Source organism: Empidonax traillii, unplaced genomic scaffold (genome assembly GCF_003031625.1).
Source record: "Empidonax traillii isolate 1590-97213 ecotype Southwest subspecies unplaced genomic scaffold, ASM303162v1 scaffold312:size2399984, whole genome shotgun sequence".
In the NCBI taxonomy this organism is placed as follows: domain Eukaryota; kingdom Metazoa; phylum Chordata; class Aves; order Passeriformes; family Tyrannidae; genus Empidonax; species Empidonax traillii.
The window spans coordinates 996,533-1,019,896 of record NW_020955505.1 but is presented as its reverse complement, the minus strand read 5'-3'; the positions used below and the strand labels follow the sequence as shown (position 1 = coordinate 1,019,896).

The following is a 23,364-nucleotide window of genomic DNA, read 5'->3' as shown; positions in this document are numbered from 1 at the left end:
ATGTCTGACTGTAAATTCTGATTATAGTTTGGAAGGTAGAATTTTAGAATAAGTAATGTAAAATGCATTCACTTAAAAGATGAAGTGGAACTTCATCCTAGAATGTATGCTAGAATAATTCTTGTGCAAAGCATACAAATACTTAAATTAGTCAGTACTTCGAACTTTGTCTGAAACTGTTAAATTGGCAGATCTTGGTCTTTGCTGCAAAGTAAAAATGGGATTAGGCAAACGAATCCATATATGCTAACAAAATAAATTGGAACCAGGCAGGAAGGGAATGTTTTGCTCTGCCCATTACCAGACCAGTACAGACTGTCAGCTTCGTAAGTGAACACATTCTTACCATGAAATAGAGCAAACATGCTGCATGCATGGGGAAGGCATATTGGCCTTTGCTTTGAAACGCTGGTTTATTTGAACAGTTCAGTCGTTCCGTAGATGAGATTGGACAATCATTAAATCTTTGCTTTCTTCTCAGAATGAATATGAACAGCTAAACTATGCGAAACAGCTGAAAGAGAGGTTGGAAGCCTTTACCAGGGATTTCCTTCCTCATATGAAAGAGGAAGAGGAGGTAGGTAAAAATTTTCCTCAGATTCGTTGATCTTCTTTGGGTTTTGAATAACTGGATAGAGACAAAGGACTTAGAGGTTCATTTTTTTCAAATCTCTGTTTTTGTTGCTGTGCTAATTTGCATTTAGGACTATGGTGTCATTGTTAAGTTCTCTGACTGGAGTGACACATTCTGAAACCAGGAATGTATTGAAAGTTTATGATGAAATCCTGATTGTTTAAAAAAGTGAATACAGAATTCCACTGGGCCCGGGATTTGTTTGCAGCAAGTAGTTATTTAAAGAGATGTGTAGCAAAACTTAAAAGAAAAAAGAGCGGTTGTTTGAACCAGTGCTTCATGACTCAAATGGACACTCCCAAACAGCCTCTGACCTATATTTGAAACATAGACTAGTACTGCCAGTCTGATGATTTATGGGTGTCCAAAAACTGGGAAACATCATCTTCTAAAGTCTGTCCAAGGGAAGTATTTTCTCATGTTTTTCTTCCTTTCTGCTTTGCCTTCGAAGTGAGTACTTAATAAGTTGCATAGCTTGAGCAGCTTTAGTCACTGCCCTTTTCTGTGGGGAAAACAGGTGAACAGCTTGTCTGATACTGTGATCTGTTGGCAAGCAGAGGGGTGGAGTTCAGAACTTTTGTGCTCCTGTCCGTAGGTTCACTTAATGTACGACATGTTTTACTTTGAGAGAATTGGAACTGGACATTCTGTGTTGCTAGGTCTGTGTAATGTTATGTCTGTCAGCACAAGACTTTTTTTTTTTTCCCTTTTTCCTTTGCTTTAGGTTTTTCAGCCGATGTTGATGGAATACTTCACTTATGAAGAACTAAAAGATATTAAGAAGAAAGTAATTGCACAGCACTGCTCACAGAAAGAGGCTGCAGAATTCAGAGGTTTTAGTAAGTGGAATCAAGCAGAAGAGCTTCAGAAGGTCTTTAAGTATTCTGTGGACGAGAAGGCAGATCAAGGTGAAGCATCTAATTAAAGTTAAAGTAATTTTCAAACTGCAGTTTTTATCTAAAAAAGCCACACCCATGCCATAGCTAAAGTTATGTACCGGTCGATAGAATAGTTCTTATATGGGCGTTTCTTCACACCAGTTTTGAACCTTCAGAACTTTACTGTGTGATACAGACTTCTTGGCAGGTTGCTGTGTAGATAGCACTTCTCTGTTTACCTGTTCTCTGCCACCTTCTGCTCCATTCCCTCCCATGCTAATATTTGATACAATAAACAGACAAAGAAATTATAATTAACTTCTAATTTCACACTTCCATTGAAATTATATTCTCTATTTGCAGACCCCGCATTTCATTCTTGGATGAATACAATAGCTTTGTAAGCTTTTCTGTTGATGGCTTAATAACAGAATTGTTAGCCAAGTGACAATATTTCAAATTAAAAACAACTCACCTTCCCAAATCCATAACCTAACTTCCCTGGGCCTCTTAGGAATCATTAAGGAACTGAGAGTGTGGAGTAATGCAAGGGAATGAATCTCTGCAATGTGTGAGATCAAATGAAACGTGTGTTCTGAAAGTGGGTATTTATTTTGCATTCATCTCTAACTACCTTTTCTGATGAAACTTAGCGTAAATGGATAACTACCAAAGTACACTTCAGGCTTATTTTATGACTACTGAATCAGTCTAAGGTGTCAGTATTTGCAGTTTTCACTCTTAACAAAGAAGAGTTAATGCCCCAAAGAAGGGGAATTAATGTACCAAAAGTGTAATACTGAGATGTGAGACTGGTAAGTAGAGCAAGCTGTCGTGACCTGTGTGTGGTGTTGATAAGATGTGCTGTTCTCATTACAAAAAATGTGAAAACTTATTCTGTATTGAGATTTTTTTTGATGAAACTTGACTTCTCCGAACTACTCAACTGGTCATTTTCTGCCCTCCAGGTGAAGCCTTCAGAAAAGATCCAGGTCCATTCTGTGAAATACTGTTGAGTCTTAACAGATGAATGTGACAGAAGTAGCCTTATGGCATTACTTGCTGTTAAGTCTAGCTGGAATAGCACTTTGGGGACAGTAGTAATTCTGCAAAGGTTGCGTTTTAGAGGAGAGTATGTCTCTTGCATTCATTTTTTTACAAAGGGAAGAAAATAACACAACTTGCAGTCCTGTACAGGTCTAAACTGCATTTTCATGCAAAATTCTCTGTAATTTACCTGCAGCAACATGCTAGGTGTACAAATAAATATTGATCCATCAAGTGAAACTGTATTTAATTTCTGAAGTAGCAATAGCTTATCACAGGGTAAAGTTTACATGATACTCACTTTTGAAGCTTCTTTGCAAAAAGAAGTTTGATGCTTGTCTCTCTGTAAAGTCTTAGGTAGTTTAAAAGTAAAAGTCTGTTAATTTTTGAAACCTGCTATTTCTAAGGACTCCTGAAAGCTCTTTTAGAAATAATTTTTTCTCAAGGAAATTGTCCTGAAACAAAACATTGAAAATCTCTTAGAATGACAAAAAAACTCAGTAACCAAAGCTCTGAATTTGTTACTTTACATAGTTTGCAGCTCTCTTTGTACTATGATGATAGGGGAACTATTGGAAATGGTTCCTCCTGCTGTTATTATGTTGAAGTAATAATTGCAGTGGTCAGAAATAAAATACGAGACAGCTACAAAGGGTTGAGCATGGACTTCTGGCTGTGTCCTAGTCAAGAGGTTGAGTTCTTTCAGTGGGAGTGGTCCCAGCTGGTAGGTTCCATGTGCTGGTACTGTTTCCTGGGAATGTAGCAAACCAGATACATGTATCATCTGTCACCAAAGGCATTTTTTTTTAAAAGCATTTAGTTTATAGCAGGTACTGCTTTTATCTTCCTGCAGCTGAGTAGCAGCAATTTACCTTTGTCCAGGGCTTTTTTCAACCCTTGGGTGGTCTGGGTTGGAATAAACGAGCCAGTTGAGAAAGTGGCAAACAGAAAATTGAGCTGCTGTTGCTGTTCAAGGTGTTATTACAGTGAAAACTTTTTAAAGCTACACTGATACTTACCCTTTAGCAAACAATTGATGAAATTTTTAGGTGCTATTTTTTTCGTCGTCCTAGTCAAAATGTGAGTTCCACTGCTGTTATTTAAAGCTGTGAGGCCGTGCATCACTTAACACACACTTTCTGTATTTCAGAAACTGAAGTAACAGGGCACACTACAAATATTACTAATCTCCCTCCTGAAGTAATGGTGACCATTTTCAGTTACCTTAACCCCCAAGAGTTATGTCAGTGTAGTCAAGTAAGCACTGAATGGTCACAGTTGGCTAAAACTGGATCTCTCTGGAAACATCTTTACCCTGTTCGCTGGGCCAGAGGTAAGTTAAATTTAATTCCTTTGAAAGCACATCAGTTATCAACATTTTGTAGTCTTTAAGGAGTGTTTTAGAATAGACTGTCACATACAACGAGCCTGACAGCTGAGCATGCTAGGTGTAGCTTTCTGACAAGGATGGTGTCTTGAAACTTGATAAATGTTAAAAATCCCCAAAATGTACTTCCATCGTGTAGAATTTAGAAACTAGAAATTGTCGTGGTTGTTACTCATGAGTATATTTTGTATACAAACTGTTGCGTAGTTTTGCTGAGGTTTGTTTGCTTGTATGAATGCCAGCAAGTATATTCACTAATACAACGTCTGAATTATTTAAGAATCTAAGGAGTTTTGAGTTATAAATGCTGCTGTTACACCTATACCAGTAAAATGATTTCATTAAGTTACTAGGTAACATGGATTAGAAATGTATTTATAATAATTCATAATCTAGTCTTACTTTTTTATATTCAAACTTAAAACGGTATAAATGTTATTTTTAGTATGTATTCTTTAGATAGATTACTTCAATAACTTCTATTGCAGGAAGGACTAAGTGTTTTTTTATAACTTTTTTTTCTCAAATTCTTCTGTTAACTTCTCAGTATGAAATTTTAATTACGACCTTTGCAAAAGTACCCTTTCAAATAGACAAAATACTCTGTATTGCACTGAGGCCAGTTACGAGTCGTCAGAGTGTATTTGTAGCTTTATGTCCATGTTTATGTCAGTATTAAACAATCACTGGGGTATGGCACTGCAGGTTTCACAATTGCTGCCATATCTATATTTCAGTAAAAAGGAGACAGTTGTGCTGTTTAATAAGTATTTTGTGTGCCTTTAAGATTTTAAGAGAGAAAGTTTTGAAGATACATAAAGGCTAAAAACTTTCTCTTGGCCAAACCTTTATGACTTCTAAAATCCGTACAAGGCAGAGAGGAATTAAATAATGTTTTGGTCTGAATTAATTTTCTGTTTAGGTAAATCTTACCGAAGACGATAGTTTGGTTCCTGACCTTCGAAAGACTAAGTAGAGAAGTTTCTGGGTTAAAATTCTTCAATTTTCATTTAAAACCTAGTTGTCTTGATAATTCAGTGCTGCACGTACAAAAAAAAAAAAATTGGCAGCTGCCTAAAGTGAGTGCTTCTAGAGCTGATTTTGGCACAACAGGAAGCTGGTCTCATGACGTACTGTCTGTACTACTACAGTTGTTTGTGCAGGAGCACTCTGAATTGTGTGGAAGCTTCTCAAAAGAGGTTTACTACCAGAGGGAGGGAAAAAACATAAAATGGTAGTTTTAGGTAGGCTTAGTTATTTCCACCTCCTAATACAGAGAGGGCTTCTGAGGCTTTTTATGTAATATAAAGATGGGTTAAACATGACAAATGTTACCAAAACCTTTCCCTTTACAGTTGGGTAACAGTGAATTAGGATTTCATTGTCGTTGTGTTGCTCATATAAGAAACCTTGTTGTTTTAGATGCTAATCAAGAGGAGTTGCGCTGGCTTTGGGAAGAGTAGGGTCCTCCTGTGCTGTGAGATGTAGAATAAGGTGGTTTTGTTTTTGAGCATGTCTGTATTGAGGGAGGCAACAGACATGCTTATCCTGGGCCCAACACTGCAATATACCCAAAGTAGAAATAAATTAATGCCTGTGCAGCAACCCTTGGGGACAGGGGATGTCCTGCCAGCTAAAACAGTGCAGCTGTTGCTGATCTTTACATTCATCCAGATGTTCTGAAAAGTTATCATGTAATGATTTGAGTCATACGTGTGTTATAAAATACACATTGAGTAGCTGTTGTAAGTAGAGTACTTACTGAATTCAGGTTTCGTGATCTTGGAGTTGTCATGTGCAGTGACTAAAACCAGGCTAATAAAATACATTCTGGTTGACTGCATATTATGAGATTCCAGAGGAAAATGGAGGTGTGTTCAACCAAGTGTTATACTACAAGTTGATGGTTTAGTTTATATGCCAGAAAGAACTTCAGCCCCTAGACAGTCCAAATATTCCATGATTGTTTCTGTTGTGGTTTTTTTTTGCGATCACACTGGTCCCTACCAAACGAAAAAGGACAGCAGGCATGTCTCTGATTAGCATAATAGGCTGTGAGTTCTGTGATGGTACTGAAACTGTTCCAGGAATCTTTTGAAGCTTTAAGGTATAGATCAGACAAAGAATTATGTCAAAGTTCAGTCCAGCCTTAGTTGAGATGAATGCAAAATTCATTTATGTCTTCAAGACAGATCACAGTATACTGAGAAGTTACCATTGCTGCATTCTGCTGTGATGAGAAATTTTGATTAACTTGTCTTTTCTTCTTTTTTTGGGGTATGGGATTGAGTAGGTGACTGGTATAGTGGTCCTGCGGCAGAGATTGAGACAGAACCTGATGAGGAATGGGTGAAAAACAGAAAAGATGAAAGTCGTGCTTTCCAGGAATGGGATGAAGATGCTGATATAGATGAATCTGGTAGGTAAAATGGATTTTGGTGAATTGGTTTTTTCCCCTGAAGATGACATAGCTGTAAGAAATAAATGAGCTGAGTGATAAAAAAAGGAGAATGGGCATTGGTGGGAGACAAGCAGGCAGCTGTTTTTAATGCGTGGAATTAATTTGCCTAGGAAAGTGCAAACTTGAGAGTAAGTAAAACAAGAGTTATGGGGATGTGTCTGGAGTTAAGGAAGTAAAAGCTAGACTTAATCTCTTCAGGAAGTTTGGATGAATCATCTTTCCTCCTAATGCATTCTAGGTCTAATTTAAAATTGGTCTTAAGCTGTTATATCACAGGGTACGAAATGCCCTTTGAATACAGTATTTCATTATAAGAACTCTGCCCGAGGCAGCCCTGAGCAATACATAATCTGCAGTAAACACTTCTCCAAGTCCTTTAATGGTGATTTTCTTTTAAGACTCTTAATGGTCATACTTGCTGTTGTAGTTAAACGGTTAAGGACTGTCAGACAAACATCTACTTTTTAAAGATGAGGCTTAAGTAGTCCATTGAGCTAGAATTCAGAAAAGGTTTGATATACTTTCTGAAACTTGTACCTTTTTAAGCTTTCTTTAGTTTTCCAATAACTTGTTGGGTATAAGTTGGCAAGGTGAATTCCAAATGGCTCAAAGCATATTTAAATCTTTCTCTTTGGGTTTATTTTGCAGAAGAGGCAGCTGAAGATTCACTTGCCATTAATATAGCACAAATGGAAAAGCGTTTACTTCATGGCTTAATTCATCATGTCCTCCCGCATGTAGGCTCCTCAGTGAAGACGTTGGTGTTGGCCTACAGTTCTGCAGTGTCTAGCAAAATGGTGTGTAATTTGAAACTGGAATTTAATAATTGGCTGTGCAGCTCCTAATTAATAACCTATGTGCTTGTGTTCAAAATGCTTGAGTAGTGAACATGGTTTGCAATCCAAAATTTACATGTTGTCTCTCAGTGCTTGTGCAGCCTTACTGGCTTGTGTCTTGACTGATTATTTTCCTTTCCTTTTTCAGGTTAGACAGATCTTGGAGCTTTGCCCCAACTTGGAGTATTTGGATCTCACTCAAACTGATATTTCAGACTCTGTATTTGAAAGGTTAGATAATTGTTGTTTCCTTTAAAAAAAATAAATTGAGGCGTGGGAGAAACATTCAAACATATCTCAGTCTGTTGCCAGTACAGAAAGAAACAGAAATCCCATTCAAAACTCCTATATAACTAAGAACTAAACCAGAGTAACAGATCAATGAAACATCAAGTGAAACGTGTAACTTTGTAGTGGCCATTTAAAATGCTCTGTTCACTATTGGATGTTTCTTACCAGTCAATGTGTAGCTCTCCATAGCAATAATTGTGTTTTGTTCTAATATTAACAACAATTAACTTGAAATTGCCCATAGATTTTTACGGAGTCTCTCAATTAAGATGTTCACTTCGTCTGATATAACTGGTAGGGTTTGGAATACTGCTGTTTGAAACACTGATCAAATGGTAGGCAAAGATTTAAGGCTTAGGTGTGGTGACTTCAGATTCCTGAGTTTAACTGAAGCCTGCAGAAATGTCACTGATGTCGGGATGGTGCACAGATGCAGAGCCTACACCAATGGGTCTTACTGTGGTAGTGAGACTCCGTGGGTATTTCAGAGTTCTGCATTTACATCATATCCTGCTCTCAAGCTTTATATGTGAGCAACACAGAAAATTTTACCAGCATGGATGCTGGTAGCAGCACTCTCTGCAGCTTATACTGCAGAGTTTCAGTTGAAGTTTCAGTTGAAATAAAAGCTTTATAGAATTTCTGGGGCTCAGAAGTCAATTTTTGTGAACCTTTGTCAGTATCTAGCAAAATTTACCTTACTTGCTACTCCTCATACATTTGTAGTTCCAGCACTCCAATTTGTAACTCAGAAAATGAGTTTGTCTTGTTGTGAATATAAATAATCGCTTATAGAAGATAAATGATAGTTAACATTAACTACAGATAGGTAAAGATCAGTTAAATCAACTATATACTTTTTAAGCTAATGTAATAATAATACTGTAGATAAAATTTCTATTTCACTTGAAAAAGATAAGGCTGAAGGAGTGAGGGTTTGTTAACAGGAAAAAGTCTGATCTCTAATTAATTATGGAATAACTGGTATTGTACACAGAATGTGTTTCAGGAATCCATCTAGTCTTCCTGAAAGAAATGGGAAATGACAGGAGGATATATATCTAAGTACTCTGATCATTGTATGCAGTACAAGCCAAGCTTGAGAAACTCAAAATACTAGAAATTACAACTGATATGTAATATTCTCTCAATGCCCCATCCGGCTCCAGCCCCTCGGGTCCATTTTCCCCTCTCTTGGGCTCGACTGTCGTGACTCGCCGACGTCGCCTGGGCCGGTTCAGGGGTTGGACTTGATGATCTCAGGTCTTTTCCAACTCAGTTGATTCTATGATTCCATAATTCAGTTCAGCGTATTATCTCAGATGTACTTTTTGGGGGTGGCTGTGAGTGAAATTTGCAAATTCAGTATTTTCAGCATCCTGAGAAATTAACTGTGATGGCTAGTAACTCAGATGTCTCGTGATAGCTTCTGTTGTGTATAATGCAGTTGGAAATTGTTATGTATGTATTCACTGCTTGCAGTCTGATCTATTATTAAAATTTGTTCAATGTATGGCATGTTTGGACTTCTTTAAAGTCTCAGTATGTGGAGAAATACAGGTTGTTACTGATTTATTGGCTGATATCACATTTCTTTAGACATAATTTTTCTAGGCATATATACAGCACTTGGAGTATCAAATGTAACCACTCTGGGTTAGTTTTTTTAAATATTCTGTAAATTAGTATAGGTATTTTACTTGTGAAATGTACTCCTGTATATTTAGCCTTAACAACTATTTTTGAACAAAACGTAAAAAAATCCCCAACCACCAACAAACCAAACACTTCTTTTCCTGATTTCAGTTGGTCTTCAGTTGGCTATTGTCAAAATCTACGCCACCTTGATCTGTCTGGATGTGAAAAAATTACAGATGTGGCTATAGAGAGGATTTCCAGAGCACTGGGTATCATATCAACTCATTATACCAGAGGTACCCTGAAAAGCTGCAGAAACAGGAATGCTAAGTCTTCGTGGAAAAACAAAGAGATTACTCTGCAGACCAACCAGAAGTATAATTGTTTGCATGAAATCAGCAATGAAAACCTCATTGACGGAGGAGGCAGTGAGCAGCATTGGACTAGACCTGACGGCTCGGACAGTTTCAGTTCTGCTTATGTGTGGATGCTGGATGCAGATGATTTAGCTGACATTGAAGATGCTGCAGAGTGGAGACACAGAAATGTCGAAGGCTTTTGTCTTATGGAACCAACATCCCATATTAATTGTTCTGCATCGTGCTACAGTAGAGACATTTATGGGTTAAGGACTAGAGGGTGGCAGCAGCACTGTGCTTCTACTGACTTGATTTACTGCGGTCACTCCTTTTGTTGTGCTGGGACAGCACTAAGAACTATTCGAGCACTTCCAGAGTCCTCTGCACTGTGTAGAAAACCAATAAGGACTAAACAGTCAGAGAAAAAAGACTCTGCATACTCTGGGAGTGAAAAAACAGATGAAGAGACTGCACGAGTTCTTCAGTTTCTCAGTCTGTCAGGATGTTACCAGATCACAGACCGTGCTCTCAGGTGAGGAGACATTTTCAAGGTATTTTGCTGCACTATGTCTTTTTCTGATTGTATTTGTTGGGTCATTCTGGGGTGAATCTGCCTGATTGATTTCAGTAGAAACATTTTTATTGAGGAAACTCTGGTAAGTTTTAAGTGGTCTTTGCTTCTTAAAATATTTATAGTATTAGACTCCAGCTTTTCTTTTGGAGATTTAAGAACAATAAAATCTTTCAGATCTGTCTTCTGAAGTCAAGTATTTTTGTGAATTTGTTGTTCTAGGCAGTATTAATGCTTATAGATTTGATCTTTAGTAATTTTTTGTTAGGCAATTGTGTTGACTCACCAATTTTTTCATTATGTCTGTCAACTGAAACTTTGTAAAACTGGAGTAATATCTGTTTACCTGTCTGGATAATGACATAATTTATGGACAGACTGAATTGATCAGACAAGGTCAGTTGTATGAGGTTCAGTAAGACAAAGTGGCAGGTCCTGCACATTCCCAGGCAGCGCTACAGGCTGGGGCAGAGTGGCTGGAAAACTGCCCTGTGGAAAAGGACCTGGGAGTGCTGGTCAACAGTGCCTGAACGTGAGCCAGCTGTGTGTTCTGGTGACCAAGAAGGCCAATGGCATCCTGCCTTTTATCAGAAACAGTGTGACCAGCAGGACCAGGGCAGTGATTTTCCCGCTGTACTGGTGAGCACACACCTTGAGTCCAGTTTTGGGCCCCTCACGACAAGAAAGACGCTGAGGTGCTGGAGTGAGTCCAGAGAAGGGCAGTGGAGCTGGTAAAGGATCTGGAGCACAAGTCTCGTGGAGAGCTATGGTTGTTTAGCCTGGAGAAAAGGAGGCTCAGGGCGACCTTCTCACTCTCTACGGCTCCCTGAAAGGAGGTGGTATCCAGGTGGGACTTGGTCTCTTCTCTCAGGTAGCAAGAGGAACTGACTTCACGTTGCGCCAGAGGATGTTTAGATTGGATATTAAGAAAAATTTCTTCACTGAAAGGCTTTTCAAGCTTTGGAAGAGGTTGTCCAGGGAAGTGGTGGAGTCACCATCCCTGGAGTTATTTAAAGAGTGTATAGATAAGGCGCTTGGGGACATAGTTTAGTGGTGGACTTGGCAGTGCTGGGTTAATGGTTGAACTTGATGATCGTAAGGATCTTTTCCAACCCAAATGATTCTACGATAATTTTGTATGTGCAGAACATGTAAAATAGGATTCCATATAACACTTAAGGGAGGAGATAAAATGTTTGACTTGAATATTAAGATTACAGAATTCCCTGTGTTTGATTTTTTGCCATTGATACTTTGTATTGTGTCAGAAAAATGTAATTGCTGCTTCATACTGAAAATGGGATGAGGCTGAAGCACTTGCAGCTGCCTGATCAAGTGTGCTGCAGCACTTAGAGCTAATTAAAGCTTCTGGGAGTGGGAAGGCTTCATGCATACCTGTGCTGTTTGCTGTAGTTAATTGAGAAATAGTGTGAGGTGCTGCTGGTGTCGATTTGTCTCTCCTGAGATTTTGTCCCCATTTGATGTTCACAGGTACCAGCTGTTCAGATGTCTCTGCGGTGGTTCTTCCTACTCTCTTTCACTCGCCAGTGTTACTCTTGCTTAGAGTGAGCTCCAGATATCTGTGCTTTGTGTTGGAGCTTGCTGCTCTTTGGGTGTTGAAGTGGATGAGTACTGCTGAGTTTTGCTAGGTGCTGGTTAGGTTGTGCTTTGTGTAGTTGGTTTGTTACTGGTCTGGTTTTTCATGACTCAGTAATCTGGGACCAAAGAGAAATGTGGTCTGTGAGTCATGGGAAGGGTTTAGTTGTGTTGCTTGTTTCTCATTGGTGCTTTTAGGGTAAAAGACAGTATTTAGGAGCTGAAAGTGTGCTAAAACAAGTGCGTCTTGCAGTTGCCAGATAGTTGGAGTCCCTGAGGAAAGAAAATGAAACCTCCTAATAGAAACACTTGCAAGTTCGTAGAAAAGTCATTACCTGATAGCTGGTTTTGTTGTCAGCAGTTCTACTTCTGCCTGCTGACAGGAGGAACTTGTATATGCTCTGAAGGCATTTCCAGTTTTATGTCCTGGTTTGAATCTGCAGTTTGGTGATTCAAACTTGGTGGTTGTTTTCAGGTGAGGGAGCTTGTTTCTGCTTGAACTTGCGCTGGCTGCTCTGTGAGGTCTCAGAGAAATGAGCAGGCTACCTTGAAGTATTTGCTCAGGTGTGCTCCATCCATGTGCCTGTTGCATCAGCAGCCAAATTCTCTTGCGCTTGGAGAAAAAACAGAGAATTCCACTTGATTAATAAGGTGTGTTGGCAGAGAGAAGCTCTGCTGTCAGTTCTAGGAAAACACAAATCTGGATTCGAAAATAACTTTAACCAATGTTACGTTTTTAGGGTGAGATGAAGAACATACATCATCTAGGAAGCCCTGCCTAGATCAGTGGTGTTTTGGAGAAGAACAGCTTGGTAGTTCTTTGAAATGGTTGTCTCTGGTGTCATTCATAAAAAAGTGATTAACCATTTACGTCTGTCAGAAGGAATTGTTAGTTTCTAGAGAAATCATTTAATTTTTCAGATCTGTTAGCAGCTTCAGGGGTGATCCCCCTATTTAGAGTAGAGAAACTGCCATATTTAAAACTACATGGTTTATTAGAGGTGTATTTTTTTTGTTATAAGGTGCAATTGGGTCTGTGACTGGGTGATGTAGTGGAGTGCTTGTCAGTCTAGTGCTGTGCGGGCTCTTAACATGTCTCTTTTGTCTGTCAACAGGGCATTGACTCTGGGAGGAGGACTGCCACATCTGGAACACCTGAACCTCTCGGGGTGTCTCACTGTAACTGGTGCAGGCCTGCAGGATTTAGTTTCTGCATGTCCTTCTCTAAAAGATGAACACTTTTACTACTGTGACAACATTAACGGTAATGTCTTTTTATGAGGATGTGATGCTTTTCTGGGGAGTGATGCTTGGTTTAAGGACACTTTAGAACAAAGACAACCATCAAAACCCCACCTTTTTTAAAATGGCTGTGTAGCACTAAGTTTCACAAATTAATTATGAAATGACAGCTGTTAAGTCAGTTTTTCTCCATTTGTTCTTTTATGTTTTTTTTTTCCTTGACACTAGTAGAGTTCTATATTACCTAGGAAAGCATTTTTAGTCCCTATGTCTTGTAACTTAGTTTAGTGCAAGTAATGGGGGCTAGAAAGTAAGTCTTCATATAGCTGCTAATGCACACTTGCTCTCTCCATATGTTCCCTGTAAACCATATAGTTGTGTGTTTTCTTTATGGTCATAATCTCAGATGGAGGCTTCATTAGGTTGGTACCAAAGCAGTGATTTTTAGGAAAGGAGTGACTTGTGCTTTGCTATGCAAACCTCTCATATGGCACTAGTTTTGGTATAGGTTATTTTTGATCCTCCCATCATATGGCCTTATGAAAAATGTAATTTTTTTTTTTTTTTTTTTCTTGAGTCAGTAACTTAGAGATGGGTTTAAGTTGGAGAAGGATGATCTCAATAAATGCATGAAACACATTCATGGTGCAAGTCTTTTCAGTGTTCACCACACTGGAATTCAGTCTATTAGGTTAGGTTCAGTAAGCATTCATAGGATTACAGATGGGAACCATGGTGTGACTTGTATTCCATGTGTGAATTTAAAACAGGTAAGTGCAACAGAAGGCAAGGGAAAAAGAGGATAATAACTGATTATAAGATCTAATTGTGTGTAAAACAAGATTGTATTCCCTGGTAGTTCATGGTGTCCAGCTCAATAATTTGCATCCATATTGAGATGTAGTCCCAGACAGGACACCGGATGCCAGAGCTTTCTGTACTGATATTTGGGTATTCAGTCCATTGAAACTAATATAAGATAATGCACTTGGAATGGATCCTAATATTAGAAATGAAAGTATTAAATCATATTTTAGTTCCATAAGTTTTGCACTTTATGCACTTTTTTGACACTACTGCTTTTTGTTTGTTTGTTTTGAGGCACTTACCTTTTATTACTTCTTTCCATTCCATCTAGACTACAGCTTTTAGAAACCTATTTTCTACCGTCTTTCATTTCAACCTGAAAATTTTAAAGCTCCTTTTTTATAAAACACTTCACTGACTCTTCTTCCTGCGTTAATGTTGAGTTTAAAGATGTCTTGAAAGACCAGTTAAAAGCCTTTTCCTTTTACATCTAATTCCTTGCTACTTTTCCTCTGTTTATATTTCTACCAGTAATACCAGACATGATCTTCTGGTTTGTCTTCAAACAGTCCTGTTTCTCTCCTTGTCCCTAAAATACACTGTCATCTTAGTATTATTTTACAAAACCCTAATCTCTGTGTGAGTCCACCACTTTAAAGCTTGGCTGTTCCACAGTAACCTCAAGAAATTATTTATATTTAAACAGAGTATTTTTGAACTATTCTGTAAAGTTGTCCTGATCCTCTTCCTGTTTATTTCCTTCCTTTTACTGCCGGCTGGAAGCTGTGAGCCTGTAAGCTCTGCTTGGTTCTATAAAACATCATGCAGGCCTTTGGATCAACAGTGTCTCCTGTAGAGAGAAATGGACAGGACAGTGAGGCTGTAATGGTCTGAGTTCTCACATCTACTGAGAAGTAGTGGCATCTCAGAAATTTGTTGCTGTTTTCTTTAAGAATGAAGTTGATAAAAACTTAAAAGAGGTATTCTAAGCAAAATTCTTCAGTGGAAAGTAACCTTTATAACTGAATCCCCTGCAGTTTTATCTGGATGCTGGTCCTTGTATTTTCAATCAAGCTTAATTGTGGTAGGGCTCTTCAGTGTGAAACTGATGCCTTATTTCACCCTGTGGGCAGCAGGATTCCTACAACAGCTATTTCTATATCATTTGACATTTTTAAAGCAACGTAGGGAGAGCTGTTTTGCTTAAATCAATCCATATCTGAAGCTGTTTGTTTATTTGCACATTTATAGATTATATTACTAACTGCTGCACTTACTGACCTGTAAGCATGCATGTAGAGAATAATTTCATAATTTTCTTTGCCCACCAGCTTATCAGTGATTGTTTTCGGGGAAGGAGGCATGTTCTGGGATCGTGTTGGAAAACCTGTTGGTCTTGCAGAAAAAAAACGGAGCAAACAGCATGGAATGTAGCCATCTTTAAGTAATAAAGATACAGTTTTGTCATCTGCCTGTGAATAAGGGCTTTACTTTTACCTGCAACCTATTTTCAGCTTTTTTTTTTTTCTATAAACACTGATCCTGACGGGACCCCTTACACACAACACATCTTTGTTGGAATTTCTTTGTGGAGGGCTTGCAGAACTTGTTTGGTTGGCATTTGGTTACAGTTTTTGCATTTTCAGCAAGTGCTCTACTTTTTTAATAGCACAAAAGTAAAATGGTGGAGCAGCTGTGGTTGGGTAGTGTGGGTTTGAGTCTTGGACTGCTGTTGCGTACTCGTAACATGGTGCAGTTTTTGTGAGCAGAGACCATGAATTTGTGCGCAGTTCCAAATTTATTTTATGTTTACTCTTAGTTTGACTTCAGTTTTTGGTTCATGTACTAATGTTTAGGATCTCTCCTTATGTTTTGCACAATGCTGGAGAATTGGGGTTAGATAACCCTCAGCTGCAGCTGAAAACAAGTCAGTATACATCCCTTCTAATTGTTGGTTTCTTTAAACATCTGAAGCAAATTTGGCTATAGATCACACTGAACGCAATAAGAGGAGTTTAATGTTTGAGTTACTTCTTGCCACTGAGAAGTTTTTGTTTTCCTAAGGCTGTTCTGTCCAGCTGTGTCCATTCTTCTGACTGCATTCTCAGTTTCAAAGCCAGGAGTAGTGCTGTCAGCTTTGGGATTAGAAAAGTAGGGCTCCCTAATTTCTGCAGGAGTAGTTCCTCAAAGCTTTTAAGTATGATTCACTTTCTAGAGTTCTTTTTAATTATGTTGTTCTCAGGTGCTGTAATTAAAGAAATAGAGCATAAATGAAATAAAGTTGTGATTCTGATGAGTCACACTTCTGGCTTTTAGAATGTCATTGGTCACAGTTGATCTGTCAGCAGTGGAGACAAGACTTTGCAGTTTCTTTTAACGTGTATGGACTACTGCATGCAGATTTACGTGGAATTAGAGTGTTGTTGGATCATGAGAGCTTGGTCTCAGTCTTTAAGTTCTACAGATGACCAAGGTGCTCTCATTAATGTCTGTTAAGTATAACTTTACCAAAGGCTGATAGAGAGTATCACTTAGTAAAATCAGATTTGAATTGAATATTGCTTCTATATATTTTTAAAAGCTAATTTATGTATTTATAAGTTATATGCGTTTATAAATATAAATATATATTTTTAAAACCTAATTTGATTACTTTTTGTGATCTTGTGATACTTGTAATGTATTACTGTTGCTACATTCCCATCAAATCGGAGCCTCTTGCTGGTGGTGACTGTGAAAGAAATTGTCTCTCCTTCCCTCCATTGTGTTCCTCCCAGCTCATTCTTACTGTCTTCTTGTGGCCAGCATTAATCTTTGTGGGGTACTTGGTAAACTCAGTCAATACCTGAGATAGCTGAAAGCTTCCTTTTTTATGTTTTTTTTCTTTCTTTCTTTTTCTAGATGAGTCAGGGCTCCATCTTGCTGTAAAGCACATGAATGTTGCTGCTGCCATAGACAAGAACTAGAACAAGTGACTGAGGGAATATGGTGGTGGCAGGCAGTTACCCTGCTCTTGGTCTGTGCTGTCACGTATTCCTGGTGAAATGCCAAACTTCTTTCTAGGAAATTTTAACTTATTTTTTTTCTGCTAATACATGTAACAGAATGGATTAATCATATAGCTCTGCTCCTCTCTTACATTGCCGAACATGTTTATATGTTCACCATGAGTAAACAGACCTCATCTCTATTCTGAGTCACCCAGGCATCTGAGTAATCAGGTGAGCATTACAGTAATCCAGTTTACAAGTAACTAAACCAGTAACGTAGACTGTGCAGGTTAGATGAGAACCTGATTAACTTTGCTTTCCCAGGTGAACCAACCCAAAACACGTTTAATTTAGGCACTTCACTGCTTGCACTCATTAAGCCTTCACAGTCAGTAGAAAGACAGGGACTCTTCTGAAATATACTTCTCTGGATGACCCGCTCCATGTGCAGTTTCTTCCCCACACTTCCATTGCATGTTGTTTTAAAGGACTAAATTTTGGGCTGCTTGTTAAGTCTGGTGGTGATGGCATCTGGATCTTCCCTGCTGTGATGTTTTATCACATGAGCCAGAACTTGACCCTGCAAACAGCCAGTGGTTTTTTGCTCTATGTGCCCATCAAAACTGGCAAAGTTAATCAAAAGCATCAGCTTGTCCCCAGAACATGCACAGTTCCTGAAGTTGCTGTGTGGAGCAGTGTGCTCCAAGATGAAATGCATTGTTAACTGGGCTGTGCTAGAAGTGATAATGGCAAAATGAAGGTGCTGAGATTCTGAAACAGGTGGTCCAGAGAAGTGGTGGGAACCTCGTCCCAGGGACGGGCTGGATGGTGCTCTGAGCAAGCTGATTAAGTTGAAGATGTCCTGGATTATTGCAGGGGGCTTGGAACTAGATGACCTTTAAAGGTCCCTTCCAACCCAAACCATTCTGTGATTATATGAAAATGATTCATCCCCACTGTTAGGTTGAAATGACCATCAGAGTGGACAATATAGAAGGCTCTGTATGCAGTTACCATATTGCTTAACCTAGTGCAGCGGTGAGGTGAGAGGAATTGGAGACCTTGTATACAGAGTCCAAAGGAAACAGGAGAGAGTGGGTTTTTTGGAAAGATTGAAGAGGCCATTTGAGTTTAAACAGAGATAATGCAAAAACAGTCCAGCCGAAATGAGGTCAGCAGCAAAGATTGGGAAAATTGGAGATGAGGAAACTGAAGAGATGCAACCAAAGGTCAGTTGTAGTAAATAAAGTTAGGGAAACAAACCCAGTGTCTGTGGCTATCAGAAGCAAAGCATGTGAATTTTCCTGTCTGTATCAATGTAAAAAAAGCAAGCTAAGGAGCATCAGGACTTTTATAGAGGAGATAAATGACCTGATGAAGGAGATCAACTGACATGTCAAAACATAAGTCATAACCAAATAGCCTTACTGTTGAAACAACCAGTAATGACACTTACTACCTTATTATAATAAGAGCATAAAATATTCCCCAAATTATGGGAGTTGTCTCCATATGCTACAGTAGAATACACAGAAAGAATACAGGGGGACAGATTTTGGGAGATGTGTTTGAACCCTGAATATTTCATTTCATCAGAGTTCTTTATCAGAGGCTATAAAGGACAGTCAGTGATGGTATGAGAATTAGACATGGGGCAAAAAATGCAGCATGGGAAGAAGGGTGAAATTTCACTGCAATGTGCTTAATGTTATTTGTAATTCAGTGCCTCATAAATTGGGAAATGAACACATAGGCTTTTCAGATGATACCATTTTTACTTAGAAGTATCAAAGTTTTTGAAAATTTAGGTTGCTCTAAGACTAGTTCAAATATAAAAACTGAAAGCTAATTAAAGGATAGGAAGAAGGGGAAGGGCTTAATTGTCACTGTTCGGGATGGACAGGAACCTGGGAGGGTGACAGCTTTCTCCCCATTCCTCTCACAAGAGTTCTGTGCTGAGATTAGTCTTACTCAGCATTTCCACTGCTGTTGCGGTGTAAGAAATGCACCCAGTAATTTCCAAGGTTTTGAGTGGTACTGAGTAGTCCTCAGGTAATGGTACTGGTGCTGATGTTTTCCAGGACTTCAGTATAGATGTGTGTATTGTTATATGTCTGTGTGATTGGGAATAATCAAACCGTGATTGCATGAAACTGAATTCAGAGCTGGCAGTTGCAACATGGAGATAATGATTTCAGAGAGCTGTTGGTGCTAATTCTGAGATCTTTCCTGTTTGCAGCAGCAGCCAAAAAACCCACCAATGTTACGCATCGTCAGGGTGGTAAGAACAAGATAGAGGTGCTGCCGCACGGCCCTGGAAGCCTTGGGGCACTCACATGTGGAGTACTGCAAAGTTTTGGTCTCCCCATCTTGACGAGTGTGTGTAATGGAGTTACTGAAGATACAGAAGAGGCCTGCTAAAAAGATAGGGAACTGAACTCTCAAAAGGCTGGAATGTTTCAGTCTGGGAATGAGAGGGCTGAAAAGGGGGATGACTTCACAGAACTGAGAAAGCAGTAGGTGAGGTGAATGTGCAATGGTAACTTCCAGATTCTGCAGTGTTAGAGCCCAGGGACAGTGGATGAAGAAGGTAGATGATTGATTTAAAGCAGATGCATAGGGTAGTGAACTTCTGGAATTTGGTCCCATGGGGAATTGTGGAAGGAATTAGTATCAGCAAGTTTAAAAAGAGGTTAAAAAATCTTCATGCACAACTAAACCATAAACAAATACTAAAGGAAATGGACTTCAGTGTCCTGCTGTACAAAAGTTAGGGATGCTGGAAAAACATAAGAGGTGTGGCTGATAGGCTTATGCCATCTCCCTAGGTAACCCTTGATGTTGCCAGTGATGAAGGTGGTGTTAGACTGAGCATTGGTCAGATTTGAACAGGCAGTTTGTATGTTCCAGTTATGAGCATGAGGAGTAACATTCTTAAAACGAGCAAGGAAAGGATGGAAAACAATACTGAATTGTACTGAGTATTCCCTTCCTTGGGTTGTTGTGGTTCTGTACGTTTTGTCAACAAGCATTTTGCTAGAAATGTGACAGTTGCTTCAAAATCACTGCTGTGCTGCTTAGCTGTGGCAATGCTGGGAAGGTCAGCTACGGCTTGGAAAATGCTGCTGCACAGAACATGCTCTGCTAAACCAGCTGTTCAGAAGCACCGAGTCTCCTTTCTAAAGGACTTACGAAGAAGCTTTCAAACTCTAGCTCGTAAGTGACTTGGAGGATCAAAATTTAGTTCAGGTGAATAAAGCGATTTGAAAAGGAAAATGAGTTTACTGACAAATGAAAAGTTTACTATTTTGCATACTGTAAAAATTGTCCTTCATTATAGCTTCAGATTTTTTTTATCCAGTCTCACGTATCTTAATTACCTTATAGAGTGTTGCTCATTGGTGTGTGGCATGAAGCATAAAGCTGATTTTCAGACACCAGATTCTTGAAAATTAATTATGATTTTAAATTACTGTTGGGAGGGGGAAATTAGACATGGCACGGTGCCCTTATTCACTACAAAATTCTGTTAGTATTTTCTAAACACATTAAAAACACTGTAATGTACAAAGGGGGGAATTTTGGGTTGTCCTGGTTAGGTCTTTACCAGCTTGTTTGAGTTAACTTGGCAACCCACCTCCAGTTTCTGTTGGGTGCCGAAGTTCAACCAGCCTGAATGTAAATGGGTCTCAAAGCAGGCAGGTGGCTGTAGAAAATAAAATCCTGTATTAATAAATATAATAGTTTCTTATCTCATGATCACTTTAACATTTCAAATTAAAGGAATAACAGTAAGTGAAGGTAAGTGGAGGTGGGTAGAATTACAATGTTGGTTTGTACTGTCTGTGCTTGCAACTTGTTTCTTTCTGAATTGCTGATTTTTAGCCTTATGGCTTCTGATGACTGCAGTGATACAAAGGTGATTTTCTCTTTAGTTTTTGAATTTCCAGTCAAGAGTATGTGAGAGGTCTGGCCAACCATGAAGTGTTCATGGGCGAAAAAAACCTTCCAAACTAAAAAACTCTTCCCATTATAGTGGAAATAGTTTGGGAGAGTATGGTTTGTTTGGTAAAGCCATGTTGTCATTATCTGAATTTGAAAAATGGGAATTAAATACGCAGTGTGAAAATACACCCAGTTCTGAAAGCTGACTGTGATAGCTTGCTTAAACTTGCTCATTTAGTGTTGCTTATTGTATTTGTGTCATTGTGAACTTATTACCTTCATGGCACTAAGCTATTGGAGCAAAAATATCTTGAAAAATACCTGTTTCAACTGAGGTTTTATACTATGACAGTACTGGTAGCGTTTCAGACTTCACAGTGCTGAGTGAAGTGTAGTGCATCATAAAAAAAGGAGACATTTTCTGAATCACCAGGTTACAAGAATTGTAAATCTAAACAAGTGGCCTTTTCTTCTTTTCACATTTCTTTTGTTTTTATGCAGGTCCTCATGCTGAAACCGCCAGTGGATGCCAGAACTTGCAGTGTGGTTTTCGGGCCTGCTGCCGCTCTGGCGAATGACCGCTGACTTCTGATCTTTGTCTACTTCATTTAGCTGAGCAGGCTTCCTTTCATGCACTTTACTTACAGTTCGCATCTTGTGTTAACAATCCTTGGAGTGAGAGTTGTTATATTAGCCTGACCCTGCCCACAACTTCAAAATCTTAATTATGAGTGTACTGTACAGTGTTGTAACAATCTCACAATCTCATTTGGCTTGAAGGGTGTTGGGTTTTATTTTACATAATTTGGGGAATATGGGAAAACCTTCAGATTTTTTTTTTTAAGCCACTTTCTTTCAAGTTTGGCACTTAAATATACTTTACTGGATTATTTTGTGTTAGGGGACTTTTTTTTTCTTTTTCATTTTGAATCCGTAAGTACAGTATAAACCTCTGCAGAGAATTTCAACTGTATTGTTTGCATTTGGGTAACAATTATACATCTTTAGGAGCCTTGTTTCTTCCCCTTTCTTCTCATCCTGAAGTTGTTCTTTATGTTGCAAAATTAGGGAAATTGCCACCTTCCTTTTGCATTTGGTTTTGTATTTGGGCTTGAAAAACATACTCAAATAAAACATTCCCACCAATAAAAAAATATGCAGCAGTTGAATATCTGTGCTTCAGGGTATAAAAAACCATGCCAGGAGCCGCAGAGATTGGATGGGTTAGTAGGTGGTGTGGCGGTTGCAGAGCTGTGAACTGTGCAGTACATGGGGGGAGGTTTGGTTTGGGTTTATTGTTCCCATGACTGTGCTAGGAAGTCAGTTTTCATTAATCTGAACTCTGTGGAAAACACATTTTCCCCCTTGCTTTGATAGTTAAAAGACTCCTCTCTAAACTGTAGAAACTGGTGGGGAGGCAGAGAATCTGTTGTGATGAGTGAAACCTCTGCTAGGAAAAGAAGAGTAATTAATGTACAAGTGGTGGTATGGGGATGGAGCCCACTGCTTGGGGAGTGAGTATTGTAGCCCATGTCAATTTGTAAACTTTAATGGCCACCTACTCATGAGTGGCACAGTTTCAGGTTGGATTTTTCTTCAGCAGAGGAGGGGCAGGTATCTGCTTTTGTAGAAGGCAGAGTTTCTTCCTGCTATCCTGCCTAATTTTTAAAGCTGACAATAGAAGCTAGTAATTTTTACCGATTTTCCTAATTGGATAAATTCTATCGAGGAGTGTTTATTTAGGACACCAGTCATGGTGACCTAAGCAGCTTTCAAGATTCTTGGTGTCTGGGAAGTCAGCTTGCAGGCAGAGCTGGAGATTACAATAAACTGCAAGTTCTGACACCATCTTGCTCCCAGTAAAACTGAAGAGGAGTAAGGTAAGAAAAACACTAGTGAGTGGGTGTGGAGTTGGCTGGTCATGGTTAAGAGGTAACTGTGGGCCAGAGGTGGAATGTTCAGTGCTCAGTTTGAAGCCTACAGAAGGGGTATCCAAGGACACCACTGATCCAGCAACTGTTGCTTTAAGTAAGCTGCATTGAAAGGAGTTTGGTGCCTAAAGGTTAGAGGAGATGGATGCTGCTTGTGCAAGGCTGACTGAGGCTGTTGGTAACAAGGTACACAGCGGGTTTGCTTTATCTGTCCCTGTTCCAGAACTCTGATTTCTGAGACTGGGAAAATGCAGCAAGAGGAGCTTCTGCTTGCTGGTGGGTGATGCTTTCTGTGCAGACTGGTGGACACAGCTGGGGACTGAATCAACTGCTGATACACCATGGACTAAATTTAGGAGTTGTCATCAGTGTTCAGCAAAGCATCATGTGATGACAATGTACTCCTTCCTGGTGGAGGTCTGTAGAGGGGAGGGAACCTGTGGTGGCAACCCCTGACTCTAATCCATGAGTGCTGGGAGAGCTGGCAGACGCTGTAGTGAGGCTGCTCAGGATCATCTTTGAAAGGTCGTGGAGATCAGGAGAGGTGCCTGAGGACTGGAAGAAAGCAAATGCTACCCTGGTGTTCAAAGGAGGACCCACAGAGCAGGCCAGTCAGCCTCACCTCGATCCATGGAAAGCTGATGGATGCCTCATTCTGGAGGCCATCTCTATCCACATGGATAACAAGAAGGTGATCAGGAGTAGTCAGCATGGATTCACTAAAGGTAAATTATGCTTGACCAACCAGATT

General features: G+C 39.2%; 1 protein-coding gene across 1 annotated transcript in view; it reads left to right on the top strand.

Annotated features, from left to right (window-relative positions):
• Window positions 1-21,829, top strand: part of FBXL5 (F-box and leucine rich repeat protein 5) — a 35,240-nt gene extending 13,411 nt beyond the window's left edge. Inside the window, exons 3-11 of the mRNA XM_027891180.1 lie at window positions 482-577; window positions 1,359-1,542; window positions 3,710-3,892; window positions 6,240-6,365; window positions 7,056-7,204; window positions 7,392-7,474; window positions 9,341-10,063; window positions 12,814-12,962; window positions 21,184-21,829. Coding sequence (XP_027746981.1) covers window positions 482-577; window positions 1,359-1,542; window positions 3,710-3,892; window positions 6,240-6,365; window positions 7,056-7,204; window positions 7,392-7,474; window positions 9,341-10,063; window positions 12,814-12,962; window positions 21,184-21,260 — 1,770 coding nt within the window. The 3' untranslated portion in view covers window positions 21,261-21,829. The remainder of the gene's footprint in view (window positions 1-481; window positions 578-1,358; window positions 1,543-3,709; window positions 3,893-6,239; window positions 6,366-7,055; window positions 7,205-7,391; window positions 7,475-9,340; window positions 10,064-12,813; window positions 12,963-21,183) is intronic.
• The last annotated feature ends 1,535 nt before the right edge of the window (window positions 21,830-23,364 follow it).